The sequence below is a fragment of the Temnothorax longispinosus genome, chromosome 9 (genome assembly GCF_030848805.1).
Source record: "Temnothorax longispinosus isolate EJ_2023e chromosome 9, Tlon_JGU_v1, whole genome shotgun sequence".
In the NCBI taxonomy this organism is placed as follows: Eukaryota; Metazoa; Arthropoda; class Insecta; order Hymenoptera; family Formicidae; genus Temnothorax; species Temnothorax longispinosus.
Window position 1 is genome coordinate 20,275,642 of NC_092366.1, and position 27,173 is coordinate 20,302,814.

At 38.9% G+C, this 27,173-nt stretch overlaps 1 protein-coding gene across 4 annotated transcripts in view; it reads left to right on the forward strand.

Annotated features, from left to right (window-relative positions):
* The window catches only part of Osp (myosin phosphatase Rho interacting protein outspread), a 166,490-nt gene that overhangs the window by 33,422 nt on the left and 105,895 nt on the right, over positions 1-27,173 (forward strand). For all 4 annotated transcript variants that reach the window (XM_071787493.1, XM_071787491.1, XM_071787492.1 and 1 more), the window contains exon 2: positions 15,944-16,024. In XM_071787493.1, the coding sequence (XP_071643594.1) occupies positions 15,944-16,024 (81 nt within the window). The remainder of the gene's footprint in view (positions 1-15,943; positions 16,025-27,173) is intronic.

The following is a 27,173-nucleotide window of genomic DNA, read 5'->3' on the forward strand; positions in this document are numbered from 1 at the left end:
AATTTCTGGTTTCAATTCTATCAAAAGTCTTTCAATTTTTGTTAGTTCTCACGTTGCTATCTTTAGTTACAATTTGTGTCTCAATAATAAATGGCACAATTGATAGTCGACGTTATGATAGTGATTATCTCCCCGCGCAATAATTTTCTTAATGCTCCGATAAAACTGAAGCAACATTTAAGCGGCTCATTTTCTACAACTGATAGAGTTAAATTCTATGCGTGACTTGTATGAAAGACCTATTTCAGTAGTCTATTTATACAAATGTTAAAGGCTAATAATGAATCATAAGTGTACGTTATTTATTGAGCAAAGTGATAAATCGTCGGATGAATCACAAGCGTAATAACATGGGTACTGATAAATTCATGCTCTTCTTCATCTGCATAAATCGATTAGGAATATGAGAAAACGCATTTGTTGCTCTCAATCCTTAATTCCAGTAACATTATTTAATGCCACTGTTAATCAGGCTTGTCTCGGGGAGATTTCGAAGACTTAATTCCCAGTTATGTAATCCCGAGCGTTATGCAAGCGAGCACTTGAATCGACCCCCCGACGTAATTCGTCTAAACCTCCTGATGTTGATAGCGCCGCTGCACCGCAACTGCGGAAAGTTACTCAACGGTGAGATATTTGTCGCACAGGTTTATTTCGTCATGTTTAATGCACGACGGGCCGCTATTGCAGAATATACGCTCCATTTTCTTCCTGGTCCGCTTCGTGCAATATTTCGCGATATGCTCGTTTCTCGCAAGCTCGTTCTCGTATTGCTATCACGGGATCTTTACCGAATATTATATTATTATGCAAAATTCACAACTGTTGCAGAATTTAATACTGCAATAAATGAAGGATTAATTCAATTTAAACGCATTCGTGTTTTACATGCGTTGTTTAATTTATTTGCGCGCGCTTTTTATAAAATGATAAGATTATAATATGATCAAATATATGGAAATAATGAATTTTGCTATTAATTTGATTTAATTTTTATTTTATTATATGAGCAAGTTTTAGAATTTTTTAAACCAAAACTAAGAAACTTTTTAATCAAATGTAGAATAGAGTTGAAGATCTCATTCGTTGACAGCTGTGAAAATAAAAGCGATGGTAGATGCAAGTGTTTTCGAGAATAGCGAACTCGACGAGGTCGTCTTAAAGCGTGCCACTGTGTCAGTAACAGTACTCCTCGTAAAAGCCGCGCTCGGCATCTCGAGGGGTTACGTTTCGTGCGACCCCGCGTGCGATACCTTTTAATATAAAGAGCATTTCATTCCTTAAAGTGCTTCTACGAGCTAATAAAACAGGCGGACCGTTAAGATAGAAACGCATTTTGTAACGACATAAAAAGTGCCGGACATAGTAGTCGACGTACATGCTTTTATGCTTTCTAGATCTTTGTATTTTTTATTAGGCGAAGACTTCATTATAAAACCGACATATCTGATGGTACTTTCACGGATTATTCATATTTAATTATTGAGTAAATTATTGAAACACAGTTTTTTCATCAAGATATATTAGCTACCGAACTATTGTAGACTTTACGATTTCCTGCGTTTATTACATTTTAGAAAATAAACTTTTTTTATGTCACTATTTGCGAGATTATAGTCACTTTTATCGATTGAATCGTTTTCTTCTCAAATTTGCAAGAAGGAAATGAGATAACTTTCGCAATTTTCATATAGAGTGATCTATCCGCATTTCGCAATTAAAATCTGTTGTTCCTATATTGCTTTCTTATATGTTAAAAGATAAAAGTCATCTTTTTTTTTAAATGCAAAAAGTAATAATTGTAACGTGAAAAGAGATACAAAATACTACTAAGTTTGTATACATTTCTTTCGCGACTAAAATCTCTTTCTCTCTTCCCAAGATCTCGCAGAGTCGATTATGCTAAAAGCAAGCACTCAGTCTTCATCCATAGTTTATCACGTACACATCCAAGTGCGTATATACCACGTGCGGTTAGTTATCGTTAGCTGGCATGGAGGTAAGTCTCTCCTTACCTTCTTCTATTCCTTTACTTGGTGAATTTAGACAGGCCTGTGCTACAATAAAAAGCTATCGCGTGTTGGCGGTGTTCACATTTCGAAATTTCGGCGTAATTGTCGTGTCGATGAGATCGACTTGTACGATAGCGAATTCTCCGTTCGCGATCTAAAACGTGTCAATTATCCCACAGTCGTGTTTTCTCCGTGCACCGACATTTCCCTCGTTCCGGTAAAACTCGCTTCGACCGACGATTTTTTCGCCTGGCCACGACGCAGGACCCTCTCTCCCTTCGGCTTCCCCAATATCCGCGATAGTGGCGAACATTCGCCATTCGTGAACGGTTGCTGTGTTCAGTGACGAAACCGGGAGATACGGTATTAGATAGGAATCTGTGCGCGCACTGCTGTTTCGAGGCTCGCGTCTTTCGAGTGAAAGGCCCGCGGAACGCGCGACTCTCGAGATCGACAAAGTTGCCCAATGCGTGCCATGCCGATACTGAAATCGAAATTCAAGAAATCCACGTGAGAAACTCGCGATTTGATCAACACGAGAGTTACGATAAAGTCCAATCATTATTTGGACAACCCGGTTCAATACCTGTCTTAATCAATCTTAATCATTCTGCGATCCTAATTGTATAATCCTATAATAAGGACAAACCAGAATTCACTGGATTCAGAAACCGTTGCTCGTTGTTAATGTGATATTAATTAATATCTATAAACAAGCAGAGATAAATGTTAAGTTAAATTTAAAAAATATTATATAACTATATTGTTTCCTTAAAACATTTATATTTTATTTTGAAAATTCTTTTTATATATTTTATTTTTCTATTTAATATTATTAGAGAATTTTATATTTATTAACTCTTTGCTGAAAATGGAGTTAGTCGGTAATAAATGTAACATAATATTGTCATTATTTTATTAGTAGGCTATTTTTTAATTCATCGATTTAGAATTGAAAAATTTTGATATCTACAAGAGTGGGCTCGGAGCTCACGGCCTTGTCGTTGTAGAAAATTGAATTCGACCTGATTCGTTGACCCGCTTGACCCGTCACGACCCGTCGCGACACTGTTAACGGGTTATAACGGTCGACATTAAGTACCGCGGAATCAAAGTTTAACGATTCTATTGTTACACCCGGCCACGCGGCCGGCCGTGCCCAGCGTACGACGTGCGTTGTCTTGTCATATTCGTCACATCACGTCATTAGCATTAAAAATATACAACGTACGGTGCCAAGTACCGTTTCTAACGATTTCCTATCGCGGGTGCGGCAGCACGGCTAAGTCGTAATGCTTTTATCGGCTCCGTAACGCTGTCGGATCTTGTCTGGAACGATCATCGCGTGCCTCATAACGTAATGGCTACAAATAGATCTTACTGATTAGGTACAATATTCAGTGTCATACTATTGCGCTCAGCGTCAATCGTTGATTAAATTATTTTTCTGTGATTTAGTTTGATATTTACTTTGATATTTACTTATAATTCTTTGTTATTATTAGCTAACAAGCTTTTTAATTAAAGCTGTAAGTGCAATCAAATTGTACTATTTTATTCAATTTGTTGTATAATAGTATAATAATTATATATAATAAGTACATAATATAAGTATTGTGCATAACGCATGCAAAAACGTCTGACTATTTTTACTCATATGTGCAATTAATATATCCAATGATTTGGCTTTAAACTTTTCTAGTTTACATGCAGCTTTCACTTATTGTTAGTGAAAGCAATTTGCATTTGAAAAGAAATCAAACTCTCGCAAGTCGGTTCGAATAATCTCACCGTTGTCGGGCGACACGTTACTATTTTGATGGCGAGAACTTGATGTCGTTCGCACAAGATATTTGCATATTGCGTCTCGTGCCGATACTTAGGCCTGTCTTGTTAAACAAATCCGACCGCCGGCGGGTCCATTTTTGGCGACCGAAATATCATCGAGAGCAGTCGCATTCACGATTTCCTTTCAGGGTTAACCTAATTTGACGTGTACTTAATTACGAATTTCTGTCTCGTTGGAGAACCCGGTTATCGTTGACACGGGCTTTCCTTTCGGCGCGACGGCGACGGCCCGCTTAACAAACGCCCACGTGCCGAGCGAATGTGCCTTTACGCGCGCGGCCCGCTCGCAGGTCGAATGAGGATCGGTATTAATTACAATATAACGGACCGTGACGTGTTTTATTGATAGTATATGATCGCGCTGGTCTAAAACGCGATCGATATTGCGTACCTATCATCGTTAAAACATCCACGCTTAAATATAACCACATGCTGTAAATATTACTAAACAATACGCATGTCATTATCATTTTTTGATTACTCTTTTTATTGAGATCTCCTGTCAGTCAAATAATGGAAATGTGTAAATTGCAATCAGCACGTAATAGAAAGGATTGTGAATGATTATGCGGTCTAAACTGTTACATTCCATTTTAATGCTCTATTATATTTAATATTTTTATTTAAATTATTGCGCAATGTTTATTGCGCTCTTAGAGCATCATACAATTTAAGGATGATATAATAATTGGACATTCATACTCACTTTATATTTGCTCACTTCATGTCCATCTCGTGAGTTAGCACTGTGTTAGTTCCATTAGCTTCGCTATGGCGAGTTAGCTAAGGTGGATCTAACGAGAGCCTCGGTATTCGGGGCGAAATTTTCTTCACTGGCCAATCGATCTTCCAACTTCCTGGAAACTTTCCTATTCATCTCAGTGTCCAGATTACTTGTATTCCGCGTCGCTAACGAACTGAACGATCCGGCTATGGTGCGCTCTACGTATATGTAACGTTTCTAACGGTATATCGTAACTTGCGTACATGTTTGTTGGAGCTACTGACTCGATTGTTTCCGTAACGACTTACATTTCCTTTTACAATCCCTTAGCCTAACGACAACGTAGTGTTAGGTATAGCACAACATGTTAGACTTGCAGTGAATTTAAGATTAAGTATGATTTGTTGGTATAAACTTAAGAGCTCATAAAATATTTTCTGGATCTATAGAACAAAAAAGTCACAAGTCCGATATACATTGTATATTGGATTAATAAAATACGAAATTTCCGTGAACATTGTTATTTAATTATAAAGTAAAATTTAAAAAAGGCTTGCTTAGAAATCTTCTTAAATATGTTTCCTTAAAATTTGCGAGACATTTGTGTGTTTAGTGAACGATTTAAAATACGACGATTGCATTTGTTTGCATCGCAAACGAAATGCAATAGAAATACGATTTAAATGTTTTAAATCATTGCATTTTTATACATGTAATTGTTAGACGGGTGAACGACTGGTGAGGAAAGTATTAGGTCCGCGACGAGTAAACAACTCATTAGCATTCCTTTTCGTGCTCGGCCGTGAAATCGAAATTACTTGGCCAGGAGTCAAAGAAAGTAGTCGCGGAGGCGTCGCGCGGAATTGGCAACTGACGTTATTTTCACCCCGTATTTTTATTTCGACGTCAGGCTATTTGCTATTCGGGTTTCGTTGGGTAAAACGCGAAAGAAATACGCTCTCTCGCGATCGTGCAGACTCTCGATTTTCTTGTTTCTCCGAAATCGTAACCGGCGCACGTTCGTTCTCGAATGGTGGATTATGGATGTACTCGAAAAAACTGCGATGCGTGACTTCGTCGTCTCTAATGTGCGGATATTTGCATTTATATATAAATTGTGAATCATGAGCGTAATAATTTTTTAAATTGGCAAATAACTTTAAAAGTATAAAATAAATACAATAATAATGGATTCTTTTATATACGAGTTTTGAAAATAATTTTACAAATTGCTTTATCAATTTTATCATGTTCAAGTTTTCAATTCTTTTTACTTTGACAATTTCAAACATATTTACTTAGAAAATATTTTAGAGCAAAAAATTCAGATTAATATATTTTAATTTTTTAGGATTTTGATATTTGCATTGATATATTTTTCAACAACGTTAATTTATAAAAGAATTGTATTTTATCCACACACGTTGCTCGTTTTCTCTTAACTCGCTTAAAGCGCAAGGACGTCGCGAATAAACTGGATTGAGCGGTCAACGATCATGTAACAAAGTGTCTCCTCGATATCGCGGGTGACACGACGCGGTTTCACTACGAATCGGACGAGCGAAATCATGCTACACCGGTCGGTGCGGTTGCATATTATACATGTCATTGCCCGGGGCAACCACGAGCTCTCTCGAGAGGCTCGGCCAGTCATTCTCGACAAGTGTGCATCACGACATTGGTCTACCTTACACATCCACCTACGTGTTGTACGTCCACCGACGTATTCTACCTTATTCATCTTAACCTGCGCTTGCCACTTTCGGGATCTCCCACAATGACCTGCCATGTTAATCGAAATTGTCTGTGGGAAGTGTTCGATTAGAAGTTTACGCAAAATTCGATCGATACTTGATTTTTTCCGCATTTTATTCTTAAAAATTAAATAAAATACTATATGAAACTGAGGGATAAAATCTCTTGTGTAATTTTTGAATCATTTTAGAATTACTTATATGAATTACTTAGGATGGTGAATAGAATAATATTTTTAAGAAATTTCTGTGAAACAAATATTTCTCAATTGCAGAACTTACTAGAGAATCTAGAGATGTGGTATCTCTCTTTCTGTTTGTTTAATTGTCCCTACCATATATATATATATATACAAAACTTTTTTTTGCAACATATTTAGTGTTAAATATAGATATAATATCGGCCGCTTGTTTTACATTGATATTGAGAGCGACTCTAGTATCGGATAAATCAAACTTAAATCAGATATTATTAGCCACGTTACAGGCTGAATGGAGACAAGGACGCCGGTCTTTTATTCGGTTCGGCAGAAATCTTAGTTTCTTTCGCATGTAAATCCCCCCTCCCAAAAAAAACGAAACTTAAGTTCGCTCCGTATAATTTACAATAATTCCATCGCGCCGCTCACTGACATTGATCTTCCCGATCGCACTGTGCGATTCGACAAAATGTAAGTAATGCTCCGACATAATATAAATCGGATCGGTCGGCGGACAGTCGCTTTTTCGATTAGCATATAAAATCGAGCACAGAGAGATTGATATTGAATCGTAGAAGGAGTATCGACGGTTATTACTCTGTTCGAACCGGTTAAGTGGCATTGGCTAAAACATTTTATCTGTTCTTATAATGGCACAATTCACACCGATACCGACACTTATAATCCTGTCGCTACCTACTACCCGCTCGGTAGAGAGGATTTTTTTCCCATCCTTCGCCCTTTTTTCCTTTCCCTCTTTTTTTCCCAGAGCCGCACGGCACATAAGATATTCTCACCTCCGCGCGCCAGCAGCTCGTTAGCGATTTGCGGCAACAATGGCCGACAGGAGGCTGGATAATTATTCCGTACACATGCACATGTCTCTCTCTCTCTCTCTCTCTTCCTCTGTTCATCTCTCGCTCTCGTCCATCGTTTCTTTTCCTCTCCGATCCTTGAGCGTTCCTCTCCAACACTGAGCGTGTAATCCTCCGTTCTGCGCCGGCGAAACAAGTTGTTCGATCCCACGTCTTCGACCTCCAACGCGCGTCTCTTGGATAATTCTTTCTCCAAGCAGCCCGGGTAATCGAGTAGGCTGTTTGTATGCACCCGTATGCACAGCTGCATTGTTGTTGCAAAACAACACGTGGCATACCGGTAATCGACACGTAACACGCTCGTGTAAACACGTATATACACAAACACAGACTCGAGATTCTCGAGAATAGAGTCGGAGCGAGACGAGAACGGAGGACGGGTTAATCTTGCATAACGTAATAGCGAGGCAACGAGAGGACCTTACTTAGCCGTTTCTTATGGTTTGATTATTGACCAGCTATAATGAACCGCACAAATGCTCGGTAATAATGTCAGACGAATTTACGTAGCAATTGTGCCGCTTTTTTTCACGTCAATGCACTAATCCGCTGATGAAATTATTTATCATCAGATATTTTTGTGAACGCTATCTAAAATTATAGCGTAAGGAATATCTCTCATCATATTTATCTTTGAAGAACAATATGAAATTTATATAAGATATAACGCCGGGCATAATTAAATTTTACATTTTATTTGACACTAGAAAATATTTTATGTTATAGGCCGCTTGTAGAATATTTTATTATTTATTTATTTATTTTTATCTAAATAAAATTTTCGCACTTATTGCAAAAACGAATGTTTCTTCGTGGCGCAACATGCCATTTGTTTGCCTCGACCTTTCACTATACGTCTGTAGCTGTTATTAACGACTTAATATTTTTCACGTACTTACCCGGTTTAACGTTAAACGGGTAAATCATTTTTCCGTTTACACGGCGTTGGAATTCATAACCGCCACGTTTGGTTAAAACGTGCGCGGCTACGCTTTTCCCGGACGGGGGGTTAATGACCACTTAATTGCAGAACTTGCAATGCGGTCGCCTGGTTAATTGTAGGTCGCACAGGAACCGGAGTGATAAGCGCTTGACCGTGAGAAGAAGTAAAACGTATGAAAAATACGAGTGCGCGAAATATGGTTTCATATTACAATTGCAATATCTTTTCTTTTTGTAAAATTTGTAAAATACTAACCAAGCAATATAATTTTAATAACAATATCAATAGTACATGAATAGCAAATTCTATATTATATTAAAAAGTTATAATTTTGGTTTTACTAGACTTGTTATGTTATTAAATATATTGTGTTTGACACATTTTTCCGTTTACAACCAATATAATATCTTTCTTTCAATGCCAATAAAAGTTACGTTTGCTACAAAAAACGATCTACAATAATAGTCATATTTTTCAATCAATCTCGTTTTGCTATTTTGCATTTATAAGTAGCCGATGAAAGTTTCCCGGGGGTATACTTGAAGTTTATTACGCGTCGGGTGTGCGAGTTATCGCTAAAGAGCGACTCTTTCATCGAGGCCATAATTAAACGCTACCGAAATCAAGAATTAGACGTCGTTATGCTCAGTGAGCCGTCATTTAGCGAGATTCGATAATCAGCAATAAATTTCTTTTCTGGCGTATAATTCCAGTCTTCATTAATTGTAACCGTCAACCGTTAATTAGGTACGCCTTAACTATTTACACCAGCTTGCGGTTAGGAGACACTGTCATTATATCAGTTTCTTACTCGCTTAGTTTATCAATGTTGCATTTTACGCGGGCATTTCCATAATCGAAGCTATTTCGAGACCTCGATAGTAATTACACTACGATCTATCGATCGGCAATTTGTATCCAAGACTGTACATGAATCTTTTTTATAAATATATAAAAGTTATAGAATGTGTAGACATTATTTGTTTTAAGTTCGTACGTTCTTCGAGGAAAACTCAAAACTATTTTATATTAACGATAAAATTATATATGGAATTAAATATTACGCAAACTTGTTCGCCTTTTATGTGTACCATCAGATAAAATATTTTTCTTAGATTGCGCGCCGGAATAATATTCGATCCCATCGGGACTTCCTGAATCATAATTGACACGAGCGGAGCCCAGGGCGTGTCGGTCGGGTATCCTTTAACCACGACGAAGTATCTAGGTATGCTCTTTCGCTGAGGAATTCGCAGGGCATCGGTAATTTCTTGAGGTTTTCCGCGGTCGTTACGCGGTCGCGAAGTTAATTGAGTAGAAAGCGATTCAACGTGGAAATGTGTCGGCTCCTCTGCCGAGCGTATTAAATGTCTCGGCGTTATATTATCATTAGAGAGAACAGGGAAAGGAAGAGAAAATGTCTATTATTATTTTGAGGCAATAAAGCTACATCGAAATAAGTATAACTGGACAAGTCATGCAAAAAAAATGCAATTACAGAATCAATTGCATTGTTAATTACACTTATTGTTAGTTAGCAGCAATTGTACCACCACGTTATTTTTTAATGTTACAAGTTACAAGTAACAGCAATTTATAAAAACAACGGTAAACGGTGGCAGCTTACTTAGAAATTCTCATAAAGTAAAAAAAGATTAATCACAATTAATTCTATTATTCAAAAATATTAGTATAATAATATATTTTAGTATGTTGTCTTAATTACTCATAAATAATTCACAACGCAAAGAAGCAACAAGAAATAAAATAATATACACTACAAAATGCATCAAATATATATTTTTAAAGAATAACAAAATTTTTAAGGAATAAACGTTAGGATAATAACGCAAAGAATAAAACATATGATCAGTGATTCGTGCGAGACATGTAATTTGTCTTTAAACAAGAGGAAACAGAGGGTGGAGATGATGCATTTCCGATGCAGTTGATATTGTCTATTGCCGTTGTGGAATCGGTTGTTCCGCTCGACGAATCGTATCTGCAAATTTCCAGTATAGTAGTATGGAAGAGAAACGTTGAAATTATATCCGCCAAACTACAGGCCGAGGCGAGACACATTCATCCTGTCACCTACATTCGTGTTTGTTCTGTCCTTCCGATAGCGTTCTTTTTCCCGGCGCGCGGCGTGGCGCATGTCGTTATCGTGAAAGTGCGTGCGATCGTGCAGCGATAATCGCACGATGCCTTGTCACAGATTGGTAGAAAACGCGCCGATAATGCCCGACTCCCGTCAGATGAAAACAGGGAAAATTCTATGTCATGCTGCCGTCTGTAACAGGGCAATTGCTTCGAGAAATTGACCGTATCAGCAGGAATTTTCTCATGCAAGAATGAGAGTATGGTAATATAGAGAGAAAAGCTTTTCCCGTTTTTTGACGTAATATGTCTTAGTAATTAAGAAATTTCAACATACTAAAATATATTATATACTAATATTTTCGAATAATAAAATTAATTGTGATTAATCTTTTTGTGAGAATTTCTAAGTATGCCACCGTTGTTTTTATAGATTGCTGTTACTTGTATATAACACTGAAAAAATAATCAACACGTACAATTTAAACTTTACATATAAATGGATTAAAGATAAAAACATAAAATGGAGGAAAAAATTGGTATTTTAGCATTACAGATATGTTACCTAAAAAGAAAAGAGAAGATACCGAGTATTGCAACAGCTCTTCTGTGATTTTGAAGTAGGACGAATATCAATCTATAACCAAACATGTGCGATTTCCTCCTTTCTATTTTTAGGCCGTAGGATGATATCGGTCGTTCTACTTTCGGGCGAGTCAGAGAAATTGATGTACAGGTTTATTTTCTTCGATACATTCCACGCGAACTTTTTCTTCGCAGGCAATCTCGCGTGAGAGCTATGTACGCAATGTCGCCGATTCTCGCGTAGACGAGTGAGTGCTTGCAGAACCGGGGGTGAGAAAAGAAGACCTATGGCTCTTACATTAATAGGAGTGTCGGGTTCGCATTCTTTCCGATTGATTTTGATACGTGCGCGACGCGAAAAGTGTTCGTTATCAAGTCGCGTGTATCGCAATTAAAGATATATCGAAGGACGGATATAGAGGCAGGATGTTCCTTCCTTCGAATCTCTAATTCTTCCTTCTTTCTCTTCGTCCTCGATCGACCGATTGCATCGCGTGATAACGTCTCACGGCCGAGGTGGGGACAGGTTTTCAGTGCACACGGGGGTTCGATTCGCCAGTCACCGGATGTGGGATATGCAGGCGACGAGACGCGTGGGATTCCTCTTCGGTGCGTAACACGCGAATATACACCGCCGTTCCGACCTGGCAATGCCGGAGCAACGAGGAAACTTTCCCACTGAGTGAGAAATAAAGTTTTCGGAAAGCTATCGGGACAAGAAATTTACGAATTATTTTCTTTCCGAATTTTTATTTAGATGCATAGAAAACTGTTCGATAATGGAATGGAATCGGAAAAAAACGGAGAAATTGTATCATTTGTAAACATTTTTCACGCCACACAATTTTACTCTCTTTATTTTATAATTAGAATTGAGTTTATTTTCATATGTGTTTTATATTTGCTTGAAGATTAACATATTCTCCATTATGTATTTTCGTTTAGTTGCTCAGAGATTTTTATCTTTATACGATATAATAAATATTAATATAGTTTCTATTTTTGGATTTTTTTACTTCTCGTGCTTTACTTATAGTTTTCGTTTCGCTTGAAGCATTGTAATTACGACATTGTACTATAACATTGTAATTAATTAAACTAGTTTTTACTTAATGAAGATTAAGCATGAGCAGAAATTTATTACTTTTTATCTGTTTATTAACCTATTCATTAGTTTGTTAAAGTCAAAATGTCAGAGAATTTTTATATTCTATTTGCGTGATGGTTGTAATGTTTCCGGAACAAGGCCTCGAGAGGGATTCGAGGAAAAATATATTTCCAACGAAATCCTGTAACCATCGTCGAGCGGTGCTTTTCGCATTCCAAGCGTATAGGAAATCGAATGCCGGCGGCGAGTTAATGCGTGCAACGGGATTTTCTTATTGGGCAGGCATCGCTCGCGACACGCTCTGTTTGGCTAACGAGGCGGCGAACGTGGCAGCGGACCTTTAATTGCTTTAATAAAGTATAGCTCGGTGCCTCGTTGCTCCGTCGTTTCGCCACGTTCGCAATATCGCCTTCGAAAGGTCGAAGAGATCGTCGTGAACGCGCTCTCTCGGCACCTACGCCATCGCTGCACCGTTGTAACGCGGGGGCACGTTTATGTCGGCCTTATTAGAGATTAGAAACGTGGTGGGCCCCGTCGCGTTCTGGGTCACGTTGTTTCGAGCTTAAGGACTGGCAAGGACTCCGTTCCGCGAAGCGTGTCAAGGACGACCAGAAGGAAGCGGTCCGCACGAGAGCGAGCGACCTGTTGTCCAATTATTATCAATTGTGAGACAAGTACCTCCGATTGCGTAACGTCGCGATAGTCACATTCGTTGATTCGCACGAGAAAGAAAGAGAGAAGGAGAAAGATCATGAATTATCCTTAATGGATCGTGTCGCGAGAAGTGCAGTACGATATTGGCCGGGCAACTGCTCGCCAAGCGTGAAAAAATCGGATGAGAGCCGTGACAGACCCGAATCGTCGAAGCCTGTACCCTTAATTAGCGTGATAAATCGTGATGCGAATGAAATTTCCGTATCGAAATCTCGGTAATTGGTAATACGAGATGTAACTTTAACTACGCAGATTTATTGGATAATTTGCATGCTCGTGTTGAACATGGGATTGAAGGCCGCGCGCGAGATACAGATTTGATAAAATATACTTCGATTTTAATGCAATCTATACTACATCTCGAATGACTAATATCTTAATTACTATATACTGAAACTACTGAAAGAGTATGCTGTAGCAATTTCATCCGGTGATTGTAGGATATCCTGTCTACTTCGGGAATTTATTTATGAAAAGATTATGAGATAAAATATTGCTGGCTTACTATAGCTGCACAGTATATACTGACTCCGTATGAAATTATTTCATAACGATACTCGCCGATGCGTTTTTAGTGACCGGCGATATGCAGGGCGGTTTACGGTTCGCTAAGCTCACGCCGTCGGTACGTGACAATCAACACGCCGGAAGTTAATTGTGAACGCGCGACGAGCGACAGGAAATCGTACGAACCGGACGGAAAGCAGTTAAACAGAGCGTAAGCACTCGTTCAGTGAAATTGATTCGGTCGGCAAAAAAGTGGAATCTCTCACTAGTGATCCGCAACACATCTCACGAGCGCGTTATCGATATATACCGAGAGAATTAGGCGACTTTCGATTAGCCTTGCGTTTTTCAGCGAACATTTTCTCGATAAACAGTGGCTGTGATCACGGCCAACGAGATAACTGGACCGTGAATCCGGTGTTTGACATTATACATGAAATAGCGTGGAAAGTGTCGCTGTTTTTATCTTTTCACGATGCTCGCAATGTATAATCCAACGAATCGAGAAGGTCCACATTTAATTTTTTTCACAATGATTTTTTTATACGTCAGGTATTTTCATTTAAATGAGAAATTTGATCTGTCTGATTTGATGAATCAGATATCTGTATCTTGTGAGACTCATTTTTCGTTCGAGACCACATTTTAAAATCTAAGATAGACGTAAAACTGGCTTTATATTTGAAATAAATTGTGGTTTGTTAGTTTTTATATATGTTTAGGCATTTAGCGTTTTTATCGGGTATTCGATGTTTTTTTGTTTAGCTTGTACAAGGAAGCGTCGTAATTTTCCCGAAGGAAAGAGGCGTGGAACACCTCGTTCGCAGAGCAGCCTGCCTTTATTTCTCCATAAAGCCGAGTGAATTCTTGTTCTTATCCCGGTCCTCTCTCAGATGAGAGAGAGAGATGATCGCCTCGTTTCGAGGTTACCACGCAATGAGAGATCGGCCGGACGGACGAGAACGAACGACGTATTACTTCTTTATTCGCGAGAGCGGCCTTTTTGCCGGTTCGGCCACGCCGCTCCGTTGTGTAAACGCGATACGATAGCCATTATTTACGCGGAATTATCTACCACAGGGATATAACGAGTGCCAAATTATTGCGCGTTGATTGCCGCGGATAAGCACTTGCGTTTTTGACCACGTAGAGACTTGTAATCGTGTAAAGTCTCGAATTGCCGAAGACGTAGATTTATTTAAGTCGACGTTGCACTACAGTTGTAACATGATTATACGTCGTATTTTATTGGGTCAATTGCGTCAAATGTGAATTTGATTGCCTACATAAATATATAATAATGGGAACGGTGATTTACGATTTGAAGCTGAAAGTAATTTTCGAAGTAGTTTTTGATGAAAACGTTTTCAAGCAATGACATAAAAAAATTATATGATTTAAAGTAAGTTTCTTTAATAACAAGTTTAAAATTTAATTTCCATTTCTACAAGTATATAAATGTTACTCTGACATTGAGTTATTATTCGCGTATATTCGCGCGATCGTCACAAAATTTAATCAATTACATTAAGACGCTTATACGTTGGAAGGGTTAAATTTATTATACTTCTATCTAAATAAATCTCTCTTAATGAAACCATTAGTGCGGCGCGTGCCTGTCGGTACGTTTGCATTCGTTTCAGTCGAATTAAGAGAAAAGCACTCGAGAAATGTACGAGAGATTTAATGACGTGCTCTTACGCGGGACGATTCTCTTATTTTTGTAATACCACGGTATGCTGTGTGCACGCGTCAATAAATAAAAAAGAGAGACAGGCAAAACGGATGTGTTGAAAATGGAAACGACGCTTGGTGACCGGTGAGAATGCTCGATACACTTGATGAATGTCTGATGCTTTTAAGATTCTTTAGAGATAGGTTTCCATTCACGTGGCTATCCATTTCCACGTGAACGGCTGTCTAACTCTCTCTTTCATCCTGTTTCTACGAGTATTCGGAACTCTACTACGAACAATAATAAGAGACCTAGTGAAGAGACCACCGCACAAAACGCGCATCGCTCGAAAGTTTGATTAGTTCCTTAGTTCTCTTCTGATAGAACAGTATTTTGTGGACGCGATATGACAGCGGCGACTATTTCTTATTCTCGATCTTTAACCCGCGTTTCCTGCGATAGAAAAAGAAGCCCTCTATAACGCTGACAAATCGGTCTCAGCCTCGTGAAATCGAGGCCACGTCATAATAACGCACCGGCATGTCGGATTCGTTTCTTTTACTCCACCTCCGGCCTTTTATAGTGTTACTTCTATCTTAGAACATTATTATACAGAATATATATACCTCTGTTATCATCAATTTTTTCCATTTAGAAAATTTTTTCAACTTGAAAAGTCAATCTTTTCTTAGAAAAATTCAATTCTTGTTATAACTTGCTAATTTAATATTTCTTAATAATTACATTTCAAATTAGGTTGGTTTTATAATATAATTATTTTTTAATTTTATGAAACTTTGATTTATTCAGCTTTGAAGAAAACCATTTATTATCTCGAAAACAATACAAAAATAAGAATGACAATAATTATCTAACGTGAACTATTTTTTTGTTTTAGGCTACAAGGAAGATCTCCAAATGTGGATATCTATTCGTCGCGCCTGGATGGGATTTTTCAAACCCGCTGAATCGGACAAAGGTATGTATCGTTTTTATCGACTCGCCAAAGGAACACATTCCCTTTAATCGAACGCCATTGACGTCGATTGAATTACGCCGCAGAGACGAAGGAAAAATATTGTTAATCGTCGATCGGAAGTGCGCGCCGTGATCGATCACTTCCGTTCCGATGCTCGGGGGTACGTGACGTTATCAGCCGATCGAGTCTATCGATCGCGGGAAATCACGCCGTGAGATGTGGATCGGGCCGGCCGGGCCGCGCAATTTGCTCATTATCGAGAAAGTGAGGATAAGCGGGCGCCGTTTCTCGTATCCTCCGCGCCGCTGAAAGGGGCCCGCGATACGTTTTTGCACGGTATCGCGCGAAGCGATTCGCGCGCGCACTTCGCTTCGCGAAAACGTGACTTCGAGGAACACGTAAAACGAAGTCGTTCCGGCTTTATTTTACATTTATGACGGCGCGCACGAATGTTGTTCCTTTCTAAACTTTCTCCGATATGAAATATACGCTCGTTAACACTTCGTACGGATACGTTTCTTGTTTTTCTTTTTTATCTCGATGAGTCGGTCGTGCTAGAGAATCACAGTTTTTCGATACCAGTCTATCGAAATGTTTAGACGTTGATTGCGGCGCGGCGCGGCGACTCGCTGAGAAGTGCAGAAAACGCGGATGTTGATTCGCCAAGCTGTCGGTCGTATGATTTATGCTTGTCTAATGGGAACGACGGCTGTTGTAATTTTCCCTGTCAAAGCACCCGCGACATGTGCTACTTGATTGACGTGTCGGGAATCCGGTCACGGTTTAATCTAAAAGGCGCAGTTGTCAAGAGGGGACATTAGACAATTCGAAAAATTATAATAACAATTCGTAGCGATGTTGTTACATCGGTAATACACGGTGACCTTTAAGAAAAACCGCAAGGTTCTTATTACAGTACATATAAGAACGACTGCTTATTAATTAAGAAAAAGTGACTGCCCTGCGATATTCTTGAATTATGAAGGAAATGTCAAGCAAGATGTTGTTGAATCATCGTTACTATATATCGAGGATCAACAATAACCTTTTAGTCATTGAGAAACTCATGCATTTATCTTTCACCGTATTACGAGTTTCGTGTAATACTTCAGAATATCATCTGTAATTATCATCAACGGTATATATTTACGAATTAAACTATTCGGGAAGAATAGTTTAATAGCTAAGAAACTGAGAGAAGAAAGCGCAATTTCCTAGTTCAAAGTTGTCTGTTGGGGCGCGGGTAGTCTTGATTATAGCCGAGATTTACACGATCGATAATTACCGACATATATTGAGCTCGTTCGTCTTACATCAAATAGAAAGTCTCATGGTGACCGTCTTTGGCCTCGATCTTGGTCTCGCTTGCGATAATCTGTCGTGTGATGTTCTATGACAGGTCGACCGCCTTAATTTTTGCTAGGGTTTCTCAATCTATCGCAAATAGGATCCGCGCGCTTTCACGGAGTACCACCACATGTGAAAGATTCAGTTCTGTCAGATAGAAATACAGTTTCTTTCGTTAAGGCGTAATTGTTTTTTTTTTTAAATTCGATATCTATTCGTTCGCTCTCTTTGCAGGTCTAATTCATTTAACGTCCTCAAAAATCTTTGATCGTCTTTCGCGAAATAATTTTCTGCATCATAACATTCGCAATCGGTATCGTAACATTTAACTACTTTCTACTACACACTTTGTGCTCACATATATATTCAACACATTTGTGTTATATTCTCAGCAACCATAAAACTGTATCATAAAGTTTATTAAAGTTTTTATCTTATAGGAGATTTGCATATAATCTTATATATAAAAAAAATTATAATATATTATTAAAATTAGGAGGTTTATAAGGATATATGTGTCAGATTTAATTACGCGGCAACATTTATTATAATTAAAAAAATTTTTATTATTCTCATTAAGTATTATCGAAATTACTTATCTACACTATTAGCTATTTATTATCGCCATTTGTTAGCTACAATACAAGTCATTTATAACGTAGGTATATCTTCCGCAGTCCTTGGAGGGTTTTAAGGCAGCAATAAACGCTTTCTACTACTATTACTATTACTTTGAGTCTCTGTAAAAGACGCTTGTCATAAAAGGAGGAAGTTACTCGGTGAACGACTGCTTTCAGACTATCTCGGTTACCTGGGACTCTCTCGATTAACGAATTATTGTCGTTTCCGCAGTTAAAGGTATTATCGAGAGATTACATGGACCGCGACACGAGCCCGTAAATTCCGGTCGTTGCGCTGAGGAGAAAGTGAATATAATTAGAAGCCGCTTTAAGAAGGCCTTAAAGGCCTTTGAGGCCCGAGCGGTGCGTAACAGCCGTTAATGCGTGGTACCGACTCCTTAATTAAGTGAACCTTGTTAATTCATATACACGGCGTGTCCCCAGGATTTTCTTTCTCTCTCTCTTTCTGCTTCGCCCCCTCCGCAGTGATAAATCCCACAGCTACGTTCAATAATTTAGCAGACGCTTTAATAACGACATCGCGTTAAGGTTGACGAATTTTATTGCCCAAGACGGTGCTTAAGGGAGACTCGGATTCTTGAGAGATTATTGCTTAATATTTTACGGCATTCCTATCTGATTTTTTTCCCATGAAAACGTTCGCGATTATGAACGCTCGCTGAATAGCGAACGTACCATAGTTGCGATTTATCGTGTCTCAGCGATTTAGATTTGTTATTAATTTGTTTATGATGAAAAATTAAATTAAAAATTTTGATATTTTACTTGTAGCTTGATATCTAAATTACTACAGAAATAGTTTTAACAATAACAAAATAACATTGCATATATTTAGTAATAAAAATTAAGAAATAAAACTCATTACTTGTGAATTGCTAAGTATATTTTATTTATTTATTTGTGTAATTGATTATAAAAATAGGTTGTATAAAAAATATATTTCTTGTATTTTTGTATAATCAGTTGCATACACGAATGCATAAATAAAATATATTAAATAATAATTAATATATATAATTCTAATTTTTAAAGAATAATTTATCAAGCAATTGAGTGAAACAATTGAGAGTAGAATCGTTACATTGGATATAAGTATTTATAAAATTTATATATGTTGTACTTGAGCATCCAGTTAAATCTACAATATTTACATATCTGTTGTCAGTCGAGTGATATTTTAGCAAACCCGCGCGTCGTGACCGTCACGACGGATTTCGGATTTGTTCACGGTTACAGACGGAGACAGAGGTGAATTTATCTATATAGGTAGTCGTTCGGTATTTCACACGTTTCGAATTTCACGACGGCCGATGGCGTCGTGGTACAACTCTCATCTAGCGATATAATAAAGCAACGCCTTTATTTTCACTCCGATAATACCTCGAGGCGTCGAGAGAAGTCGAATGGTAGGAATCTCTCACGGATCGTGAGATCGAAGAGGATCGATGGATCTCCGTTGCAGTATTGCGGTTAGAGAAATACTCTCGCGAGTATGCGTAACTATTCGCGCGGCTAGAAATTACATTTATTCTGTTCTTCTATCGATTTCCCTCTGAAGTTGAAAGCCTTTCTTTAGAATCTCTAGATCAATAATCTATCAGCAATTTAGATAGTATCGTAGATCAATATTTTCTAATAATATAGAGAGTCTAATAATATACAGACCTAATAATAATTATTTCCTGCCGCAAATTCCTTCCTCGATTGAACGTTTAAATGAACTTCAAACAGCCGAAAGAACGTAATGACGAGATATTTTATGAATCTATCAGGCAACATGTAACGCCTTTTTCTCTTAAATATTGTGACCTGTTTATTACGATATTTTTAATATAAAGGAACGTAACTTACTCTTATATGGTATAAGAAAGTCTATGGAAACTGTTGAATATTTAATGTACGTATCCAATATCAATCGCGATTCATTGATATATGTACGTAAAATCCTGGTGCTTGCGTTACGGTGCTCTTTGTAAAAGCGCGACGTAAAGATACGGAAAACAATGAAAATCGCCCGAAACATCGTAAAGCAAGCACGCATTGGAACGCGTGTGCGCAGCAGTAAAACGCTCGATTATACATTCACTGCGTGTTTGCGTCGTCGTAACGACACCGTAAAACGATAAGGTCCAACGACTCTGACGATAACGCGACCAGGCCTTTTTCTTGCGTAACAATATTTGCACAGGGATAAATAAATTTCTACATTGTGACACTTGTAAGAAAAAGAAAGTGGACTCTTTCGGTCATGTTTTGATTTCGCCCGTCACCTTTTGCAGCTACTCGTCTTTAGCTACGTGAAGAATTTGCACAACCTTCTCTTTGCCGAAAGAGTGCGAAATAATTCGCGGCACGAAAAAATAACGTAAATGCGCGAAAGCAGGTATGCAACATGTCACGTGATCGCAAAAACACACTGCTGGATTGATCGATTTTCTGCGGTAGCAAATGCGCTGCTGATTGATAACAGTGTCATATCAATAATCGGAACGGGAGCGTGATAACGCGGCGGTATCGGTGGCTAATTCGCGAATTGCTTTATAGTTAATACCATCGGCCGTGATAGATTTATTTTTTTTCTTTTTTCATAGGCAGGTCGTTGATCACGACCTCGATTAATTTATTCGATTTGGTGTTAATCGATTACGCGAGGTAGCTTACGAGGCAGAAACTCTTAATTGCAACCGCGGCCCATTCTGCATGGTCAGCCGGTTCGATACATTAATGTTGCAGCAACGTTTTACACATGTTTCGTTAGCTTTTAACGTAAAACAATATTTCGCGGTTTTTATTGCGTAACAATTATATCGCTGCATTGCTAATTTACTTCCGCGACACGGTTACCGTCGTCAGACATTGTCGTCGTCGCATGGCTAAGAAATGCGCATTTCTTTGCGCACGAATGTTTTCTTCCGTTTCTTCTTGTACACGTTCTATTGTGCCGATAAATATATATTCACGGTATGACGGCACTCCGTTGCATAATCCATGTCTTTCGTCGCGACACACCTACGACACCTGCTCGTTGTCACATTTGGCGCTAATCTAAAAGATAAATATACTTATCGCGGAGTAAAGACAGAGAACTCACGCCTTTCGTTTCTGCGTCCCGACTTTATTCTCTCATTGAAAGCAAAGCATCGTATCTGCCTTCTTATCGCGCTATTGTAAGACACGTTTGCATCATAAATATCTCGGTTATCATAAAATTTTTACAAGAATGGTTATCCAGAAAAATTAATTGATTCCAATTTTTCGCAGATAAATATAATCGTGTTTTTAATGATATGACGCTCCGTATATATGTTATCTGAAAAAATGATATAATAGACTCGACGACTAGTTATTCTAATATAAAAAATGGTTTAAATATTTGATGTCAAGAATAAGAAAATCTGCATTGAAATATTTATACAGTTAGATGTGTCTGAAGATTTCGATAATATATTTTGCGGAGCGTTCTCTGTACACAAGCGATAAAACGTAGTATTTTGATACGCATCAAAATAATGTATATATGTATAGTGTATATCTCTCGATAAAATATTATCGATAAAAACTTAATGAAATGAACTGGTCGAGCGTCATTGCCATAACTTACAATTTCGTCTCGTGTGCGCGATGATTCAATTAGGAATGATTGATCCTAATTCTAGTACATCATTACATACACGCCTCGTTCATTCCTTTAATTACCCAATTAACGCGCTCACCTCAATTCGCCGAGACTGCGGTCTGTCGAGAAACGAGGGCGTCGCGCCGGGAAATTTGCAAAATATTTTCCTGACAATGCAGGGGAAAGAGATGCGGACGCGGGACACGGATATGAAATTGGCGCGGGGTATTCTAATGAACCACGCAGGAAACGCGAGAAAAATCGAGGTCGGACGCGCGCGCACGCGTGGAATTTCGCTAAACATTCCCGAGCCGTGGATTTACATTGTAGGCGCACCCCCTCCCCGCCCCGAGTAACTGTTTCCTTTCACTGTTTTTTTCGGTCCCACTGAAAAGGCAAGTAGTTCGTTGCTCGCATTATTTGTGCAGCATTCCCGACACGTGTACGTTTCGCGGTCGAAGGACCGGCCGGTGCGGCGTTAAGGTGCGCCAACGTATCACATTGGCTCGATAAACGAGCCTCGTAAATCGTGACGTTAATCACGGCCACTCGAAATTGTTTGCATGACGTTTTTAATGAACGTTTTTAACGACTCTATTTCGGGATTGCACTTGGCCGAGATCGATTAGAAATAGTATAGACAGCATATTTGACATAAAAGCGACACAATGTTATCACAAATTTACTATCGACAGAGTTCGTGCAATTTTTAATTGTGTTATTTATCGCATCGATGTTCTTTTATTTTTTTGGGTGAGGATTTTTTGCCCACAAAATTACGAAAAGACTGGGAAATAATGAATCAATTTATTTCGAATAATTGTCACAATTTGATTAGAATAATTTTAATTAGTTAGTTTAATTTTAAACTAACATCTAAAATTTCTTTGCTCGAATTTTGGCCTTCCTTAGCTTTGCTATTATCGAGCGCATGTTTCTTGTTTTTATTGATTAGAATAATATTTACACATTTTTATTAACACAGGCGCGCAACAGAAGCAATTTATCTTTGAAGCGCGACGAAATAATTTAATCGCACGCATTTACGTTTCTATGCGCGGCTTTTAATGAGCATGTTCCTACTCACAACGACGCAGTCGTCGCCTTGTGAGCGTCGAGTAGTACGCGGGTTAAGGCCCGGCCGCTGCGAAATGCATTTGCTTACAGCTGGCTCACGTACGTCCATATAAAACATCGCATTATTCGCGAGTTATGCCCCGTACGCACGTCGATGCTTCTTTTCTCTTCTTTTTTTTTGCCTTCTCCCTTTTGTGCTGCCTCTTAAAGTCTTCAGGCAGCCCTTAGCGCACATGCGTGTCGTCGTCCGTCTTTTTCCTCCTCTTCTCGTTTTCCTTTTGCTCCTCGATGCGCCACCTTGGAAACGCGCGACGAATGCAAATGTATATCTTCAACCCATCCGAATCCGGTGAAATACATTAGACGATTCTAAATGAAAATATAAGAATAAGGGATTATTGGTGCACAAGTTGGCGGCGAGATTGCAAAAAAAAAAACGGCTCTTCCGAATCCGATGAAATATATTAAGCCGAAAAGTATTTTTGCCTTTGTCAACCACGCTTGCCATCTGCGCGGAGCTGCACTTTGCGACTCATTGCCGTTTCATCGGGTTTTGCAACGTTTACGAGCGACGTATATCAGCGGTTTTCAGCGCATTCCGTTTGCAACTTGGAGATGCTACTTAGAAAGGTTGGTGTGTTATAGTTAGCACTGGTTACAGTTTTTTTTTCGTTCGCGTGGCAGCTAGGATTATGACAAAAAGGGACAGTTTAAAGCTGGACTGATTAGAGCTGGACGTGGTTCTTCTTACATCTATATTCTCCTGCAACTGAACCTTGATTCTATTATATACGATTACAATTGAGAAGGAAATAAATAAATGCGAGAGATCGCGCGAAGTCGGCACATACAAAATACACGCGTCCACTTTCGAGCACGAATTTGTATTTGCAGTTCTGAAACCGAAAGTCATCCGCGACGAACTCGCGCTCGTCTCGCTTTCCTGGAAGACATCATCGGAAGACAGCAAAGAACTCACATTTATATGCCTGTATTTATACACCTAATTTTCAATCTACAAAACGCGAACTTCGTATTAGATCAGTCGCATTTAGCACTAAATGTGAGACATATACGCCCTATATTTTCATGGCCATCTCGCTTGATGTAGAAACTGAATCTGAGAGATCAGTAGATAGATCGGGAACATAGTAATATCGATAAGCAAAGGTTACTGGGCGAATCAATAAATCGCCGTATAATTTAGCGTTCGCGGTGTTTTATGACCATTTATTATGCACCTGCATAAATCATATCACGACAAAAAGCATGCGAAGCGCGAAGTCTCGCCCGCTTCGATCTTGAAGCTTTGCGCATTCCTTACGCGCGTTTCGAAAGTAAGTAACGGCGTGTAAGGGGTCAGAAAGCGAAACAAAAGGTCCGGCACGCTTGTCGTGCTAAGCTAATTATCGATAAGGCAATCAATCTCTAGAACGCGCCGCGCTCCAGGTCACTAATGCCAACCTTCGAACCAGGAGAGAAAGCAGTTTTGATTAGAGTCGTACACCGTCTGATCTGCGATATTAACTGTCTTGATTATGCATAACGTTATAAATTTTTAATGCGTACATATAATTTCGTGAAATCTCCTTGCGCCGCGTGATTGCATCTTGAATATTTGACGATGAAAGTTTTATGTAAAATCACGTTTGATCAGACCGATTCGCGAAACTCGTAAAATCTGGTTAGAGAATTTTGTCATTTATTTATATACTGTCATTTATTTATATAAATATAAATGGAATTCAGTCCTATTTTTGACATGTTATCAGATTAATTTTAAAAAAAATTTTACTGTCATATTTTTTTGTCATTATGGTTTTATTGGCAATCTCATTCTGTACGTTAGATGAGATCTCATGCAAATTTTACGACACACAGTAAGTATATATGAGCGAACACTTTTAAAGCGATGCCAATCTCATGCATTATATAGGCCTCGATGCTTAATATGGATGTCGCTGTCACGAGGCGCCTCGAGAAAGACCATGTTTGATCAAGTCTTTCATCAAGGCTGTGTCAACCGCGAGGTCGTCATGCGCGGGACACCGCCTATGTAAAACTCAAACGTTACAACCTCGTGAAACTCGTTAAAACGACGTTATTTGGCGTAACCAAAGTACCCGCCGTCGTGTACACGATCACGTCGTGACTTCATCGTCTAGCACCTCAGAACTGGCTATTGTTCTATGAATAGAGCTCAGCTATCTCCGTCCCTTCCTAGGATTTCTCTTCGTCAACCTTTCACCGTTTATACCGGAATCACTAAACATGTCGAATGTGTGAAAATTGCGATAGAGATTTTAAAGCATTTTTGTGTTACGTCTATATCAAGATAAAATATTTTCCCACGCGAATCTCGTCCTCGAGATAGAACGCCAAATTTGGCGTCACAGTGATTTGGTGATGAGTAAAGAACAGGACTAATATATCTTCGCAATTTAGTAGAAAAAGTCCTTATATTTTTGGGTCATTGTTAATTTTAATTTTACAATTAGCCAAATTAACATATCTTTAGATGCAAGAATGGCTATAAAACGTGGTATAAAGAAAGATTTAAAAAGCCGGCGAGTATTTATTGGGCGTATGATGCATACGAAAATCGCAACTTTCAAAAAAAGAGAAATCGAGATAAATATCGCAGATATTTTTGTAGCGAAGTAGCACTTGTTTTTAATTCGGGCACCATTGTTTCGGCCTATACTTGCATTATACCACAGGTAGCTTGACAAAATTTTTTCGTTCAAGCGTGCCGAGTGCTTCTCATAGTTCCCTTTGTCCCATGACTCGTAACCTCTCTTTGAAATGGAACAATGACGAGGAGGAAAGGAGAATCGGAGAACGCGCGCGGTTACGCAAGCAGTTGCTCTTCAACTGCTCCATGCGTTACGCATCAACGACGGAAAATTAAGCGAAGAACCAGCTTTGAAGAACCGTTCGGTTTTTTCGCGTTTACCGCGTCATCGTACCGCAGAAGAAGTATAATACACCTGTTGTACAGCCAGGAATATTTTCTTAGTCAAGAGACGTGAAATTAGACATTGAGATATGAAATTTTTCCATATAAATCTCGCTCCAAACATTTTCTGTATTAATAAATAAGATATATTTTGTAACTATGTCTCTCCCAATCGAATAGTTCTAACAGCTTAAATATCTAGAAAGATACTATTCCCGGTCTTTCAATATTGTTCATATTTTCGTCGTGTAACTTTGTTATTATATATAAATATAATAGCAATTTTGTAATTTCGATTTGAAAGAGAGAAAGAGAGATCGATATCTTATTAAGAGCTTATATAAAATACCTATTAAGAAGTTCGATTTCACTGTGAGAATCAAGGAAGTCGGTCTGTTCGCTGAATGGGTACCACGATTTCTCATCGCCTATAGTTCGATCAGGGTTTCGAGGAGCGGGAAGACCCGGAAGAGCACAAAAGAGAAGGAAATCTTTGTAACAGAACAGTGGATTCGTCTCCGTGGTGAATGGTACACGATACCTTTATTATGGGCCACGTGCGTTTACATAGTGGCACGTACATCCAACTAACGCTTACCTTGTCTACGATCAATTTAACCGTACGTGAAAGAAACTAAAGCTGGAATCAGATATTACATTTAATTTCTTTTCCCTTGGAAAAGATGCTTAATTACTTGAGCATTTTCTTAAATTTTGTTGCATCTATTTCTGTACGTATCTCTGCGGAGAAAATTCAGTTTTATTATTCAAGAACCTATTTGAATCTCTTCTAAATTCTTAATTTCTTTGTATAAATTAAGACGCGTGTCGTAAATATATAATATATGTATAAATATATAAATAAACGCACGTGGAGCGACGAAAAGAGGGAGCAACACACGTCGCCACCGCGGCTCCCGAGGCATTGCGAGAGAAAGGACGAGAGAAAAGTCGGCGCGGAGAGCGTGCGAAAGCGATTCCCGTCGCGCGTAGAATTATTGTCCGCCGAGTGGTTTAATCGTCGGTAACGAGCAACCGCTTCGACGATACTTATACTTCGTCGTAGTGTTTCTACGATCGTGGTCGTGGAAAAAACAATAAAACGAATTCGACTCGACGGGGAAATGCGATATCTGAGTATCTTGATAGGCATAATTGTCCTTCTTCTCGCGTTATCGGCGCGGGACGATCTCGCGAGAGCGGCGATAATACGCCGACTATATCGTCTCTTCTCTCCCGACGCGTCGATCGAGCCATCTCCCATCTCGTTTTGCGACTCGCGGATTTACGAACGCGTCCGTACGCGAACCGTAAGGATAAACCGTTGGAAAGCCTTTCCCGTGAGAGTCTTTAATCGCGGAAAGGATCGAGTCGGACGAGTTCCTCGACCTGGCTCCTTCGCGCAGATGCGTTGGAACCCGGGATGCTGAGACATACGAACGAAAACGTAATAAGCGCGACTTAAGTACGGCACTTGCGTCAACGACGCGGTTGTTGCTGCATGATTCA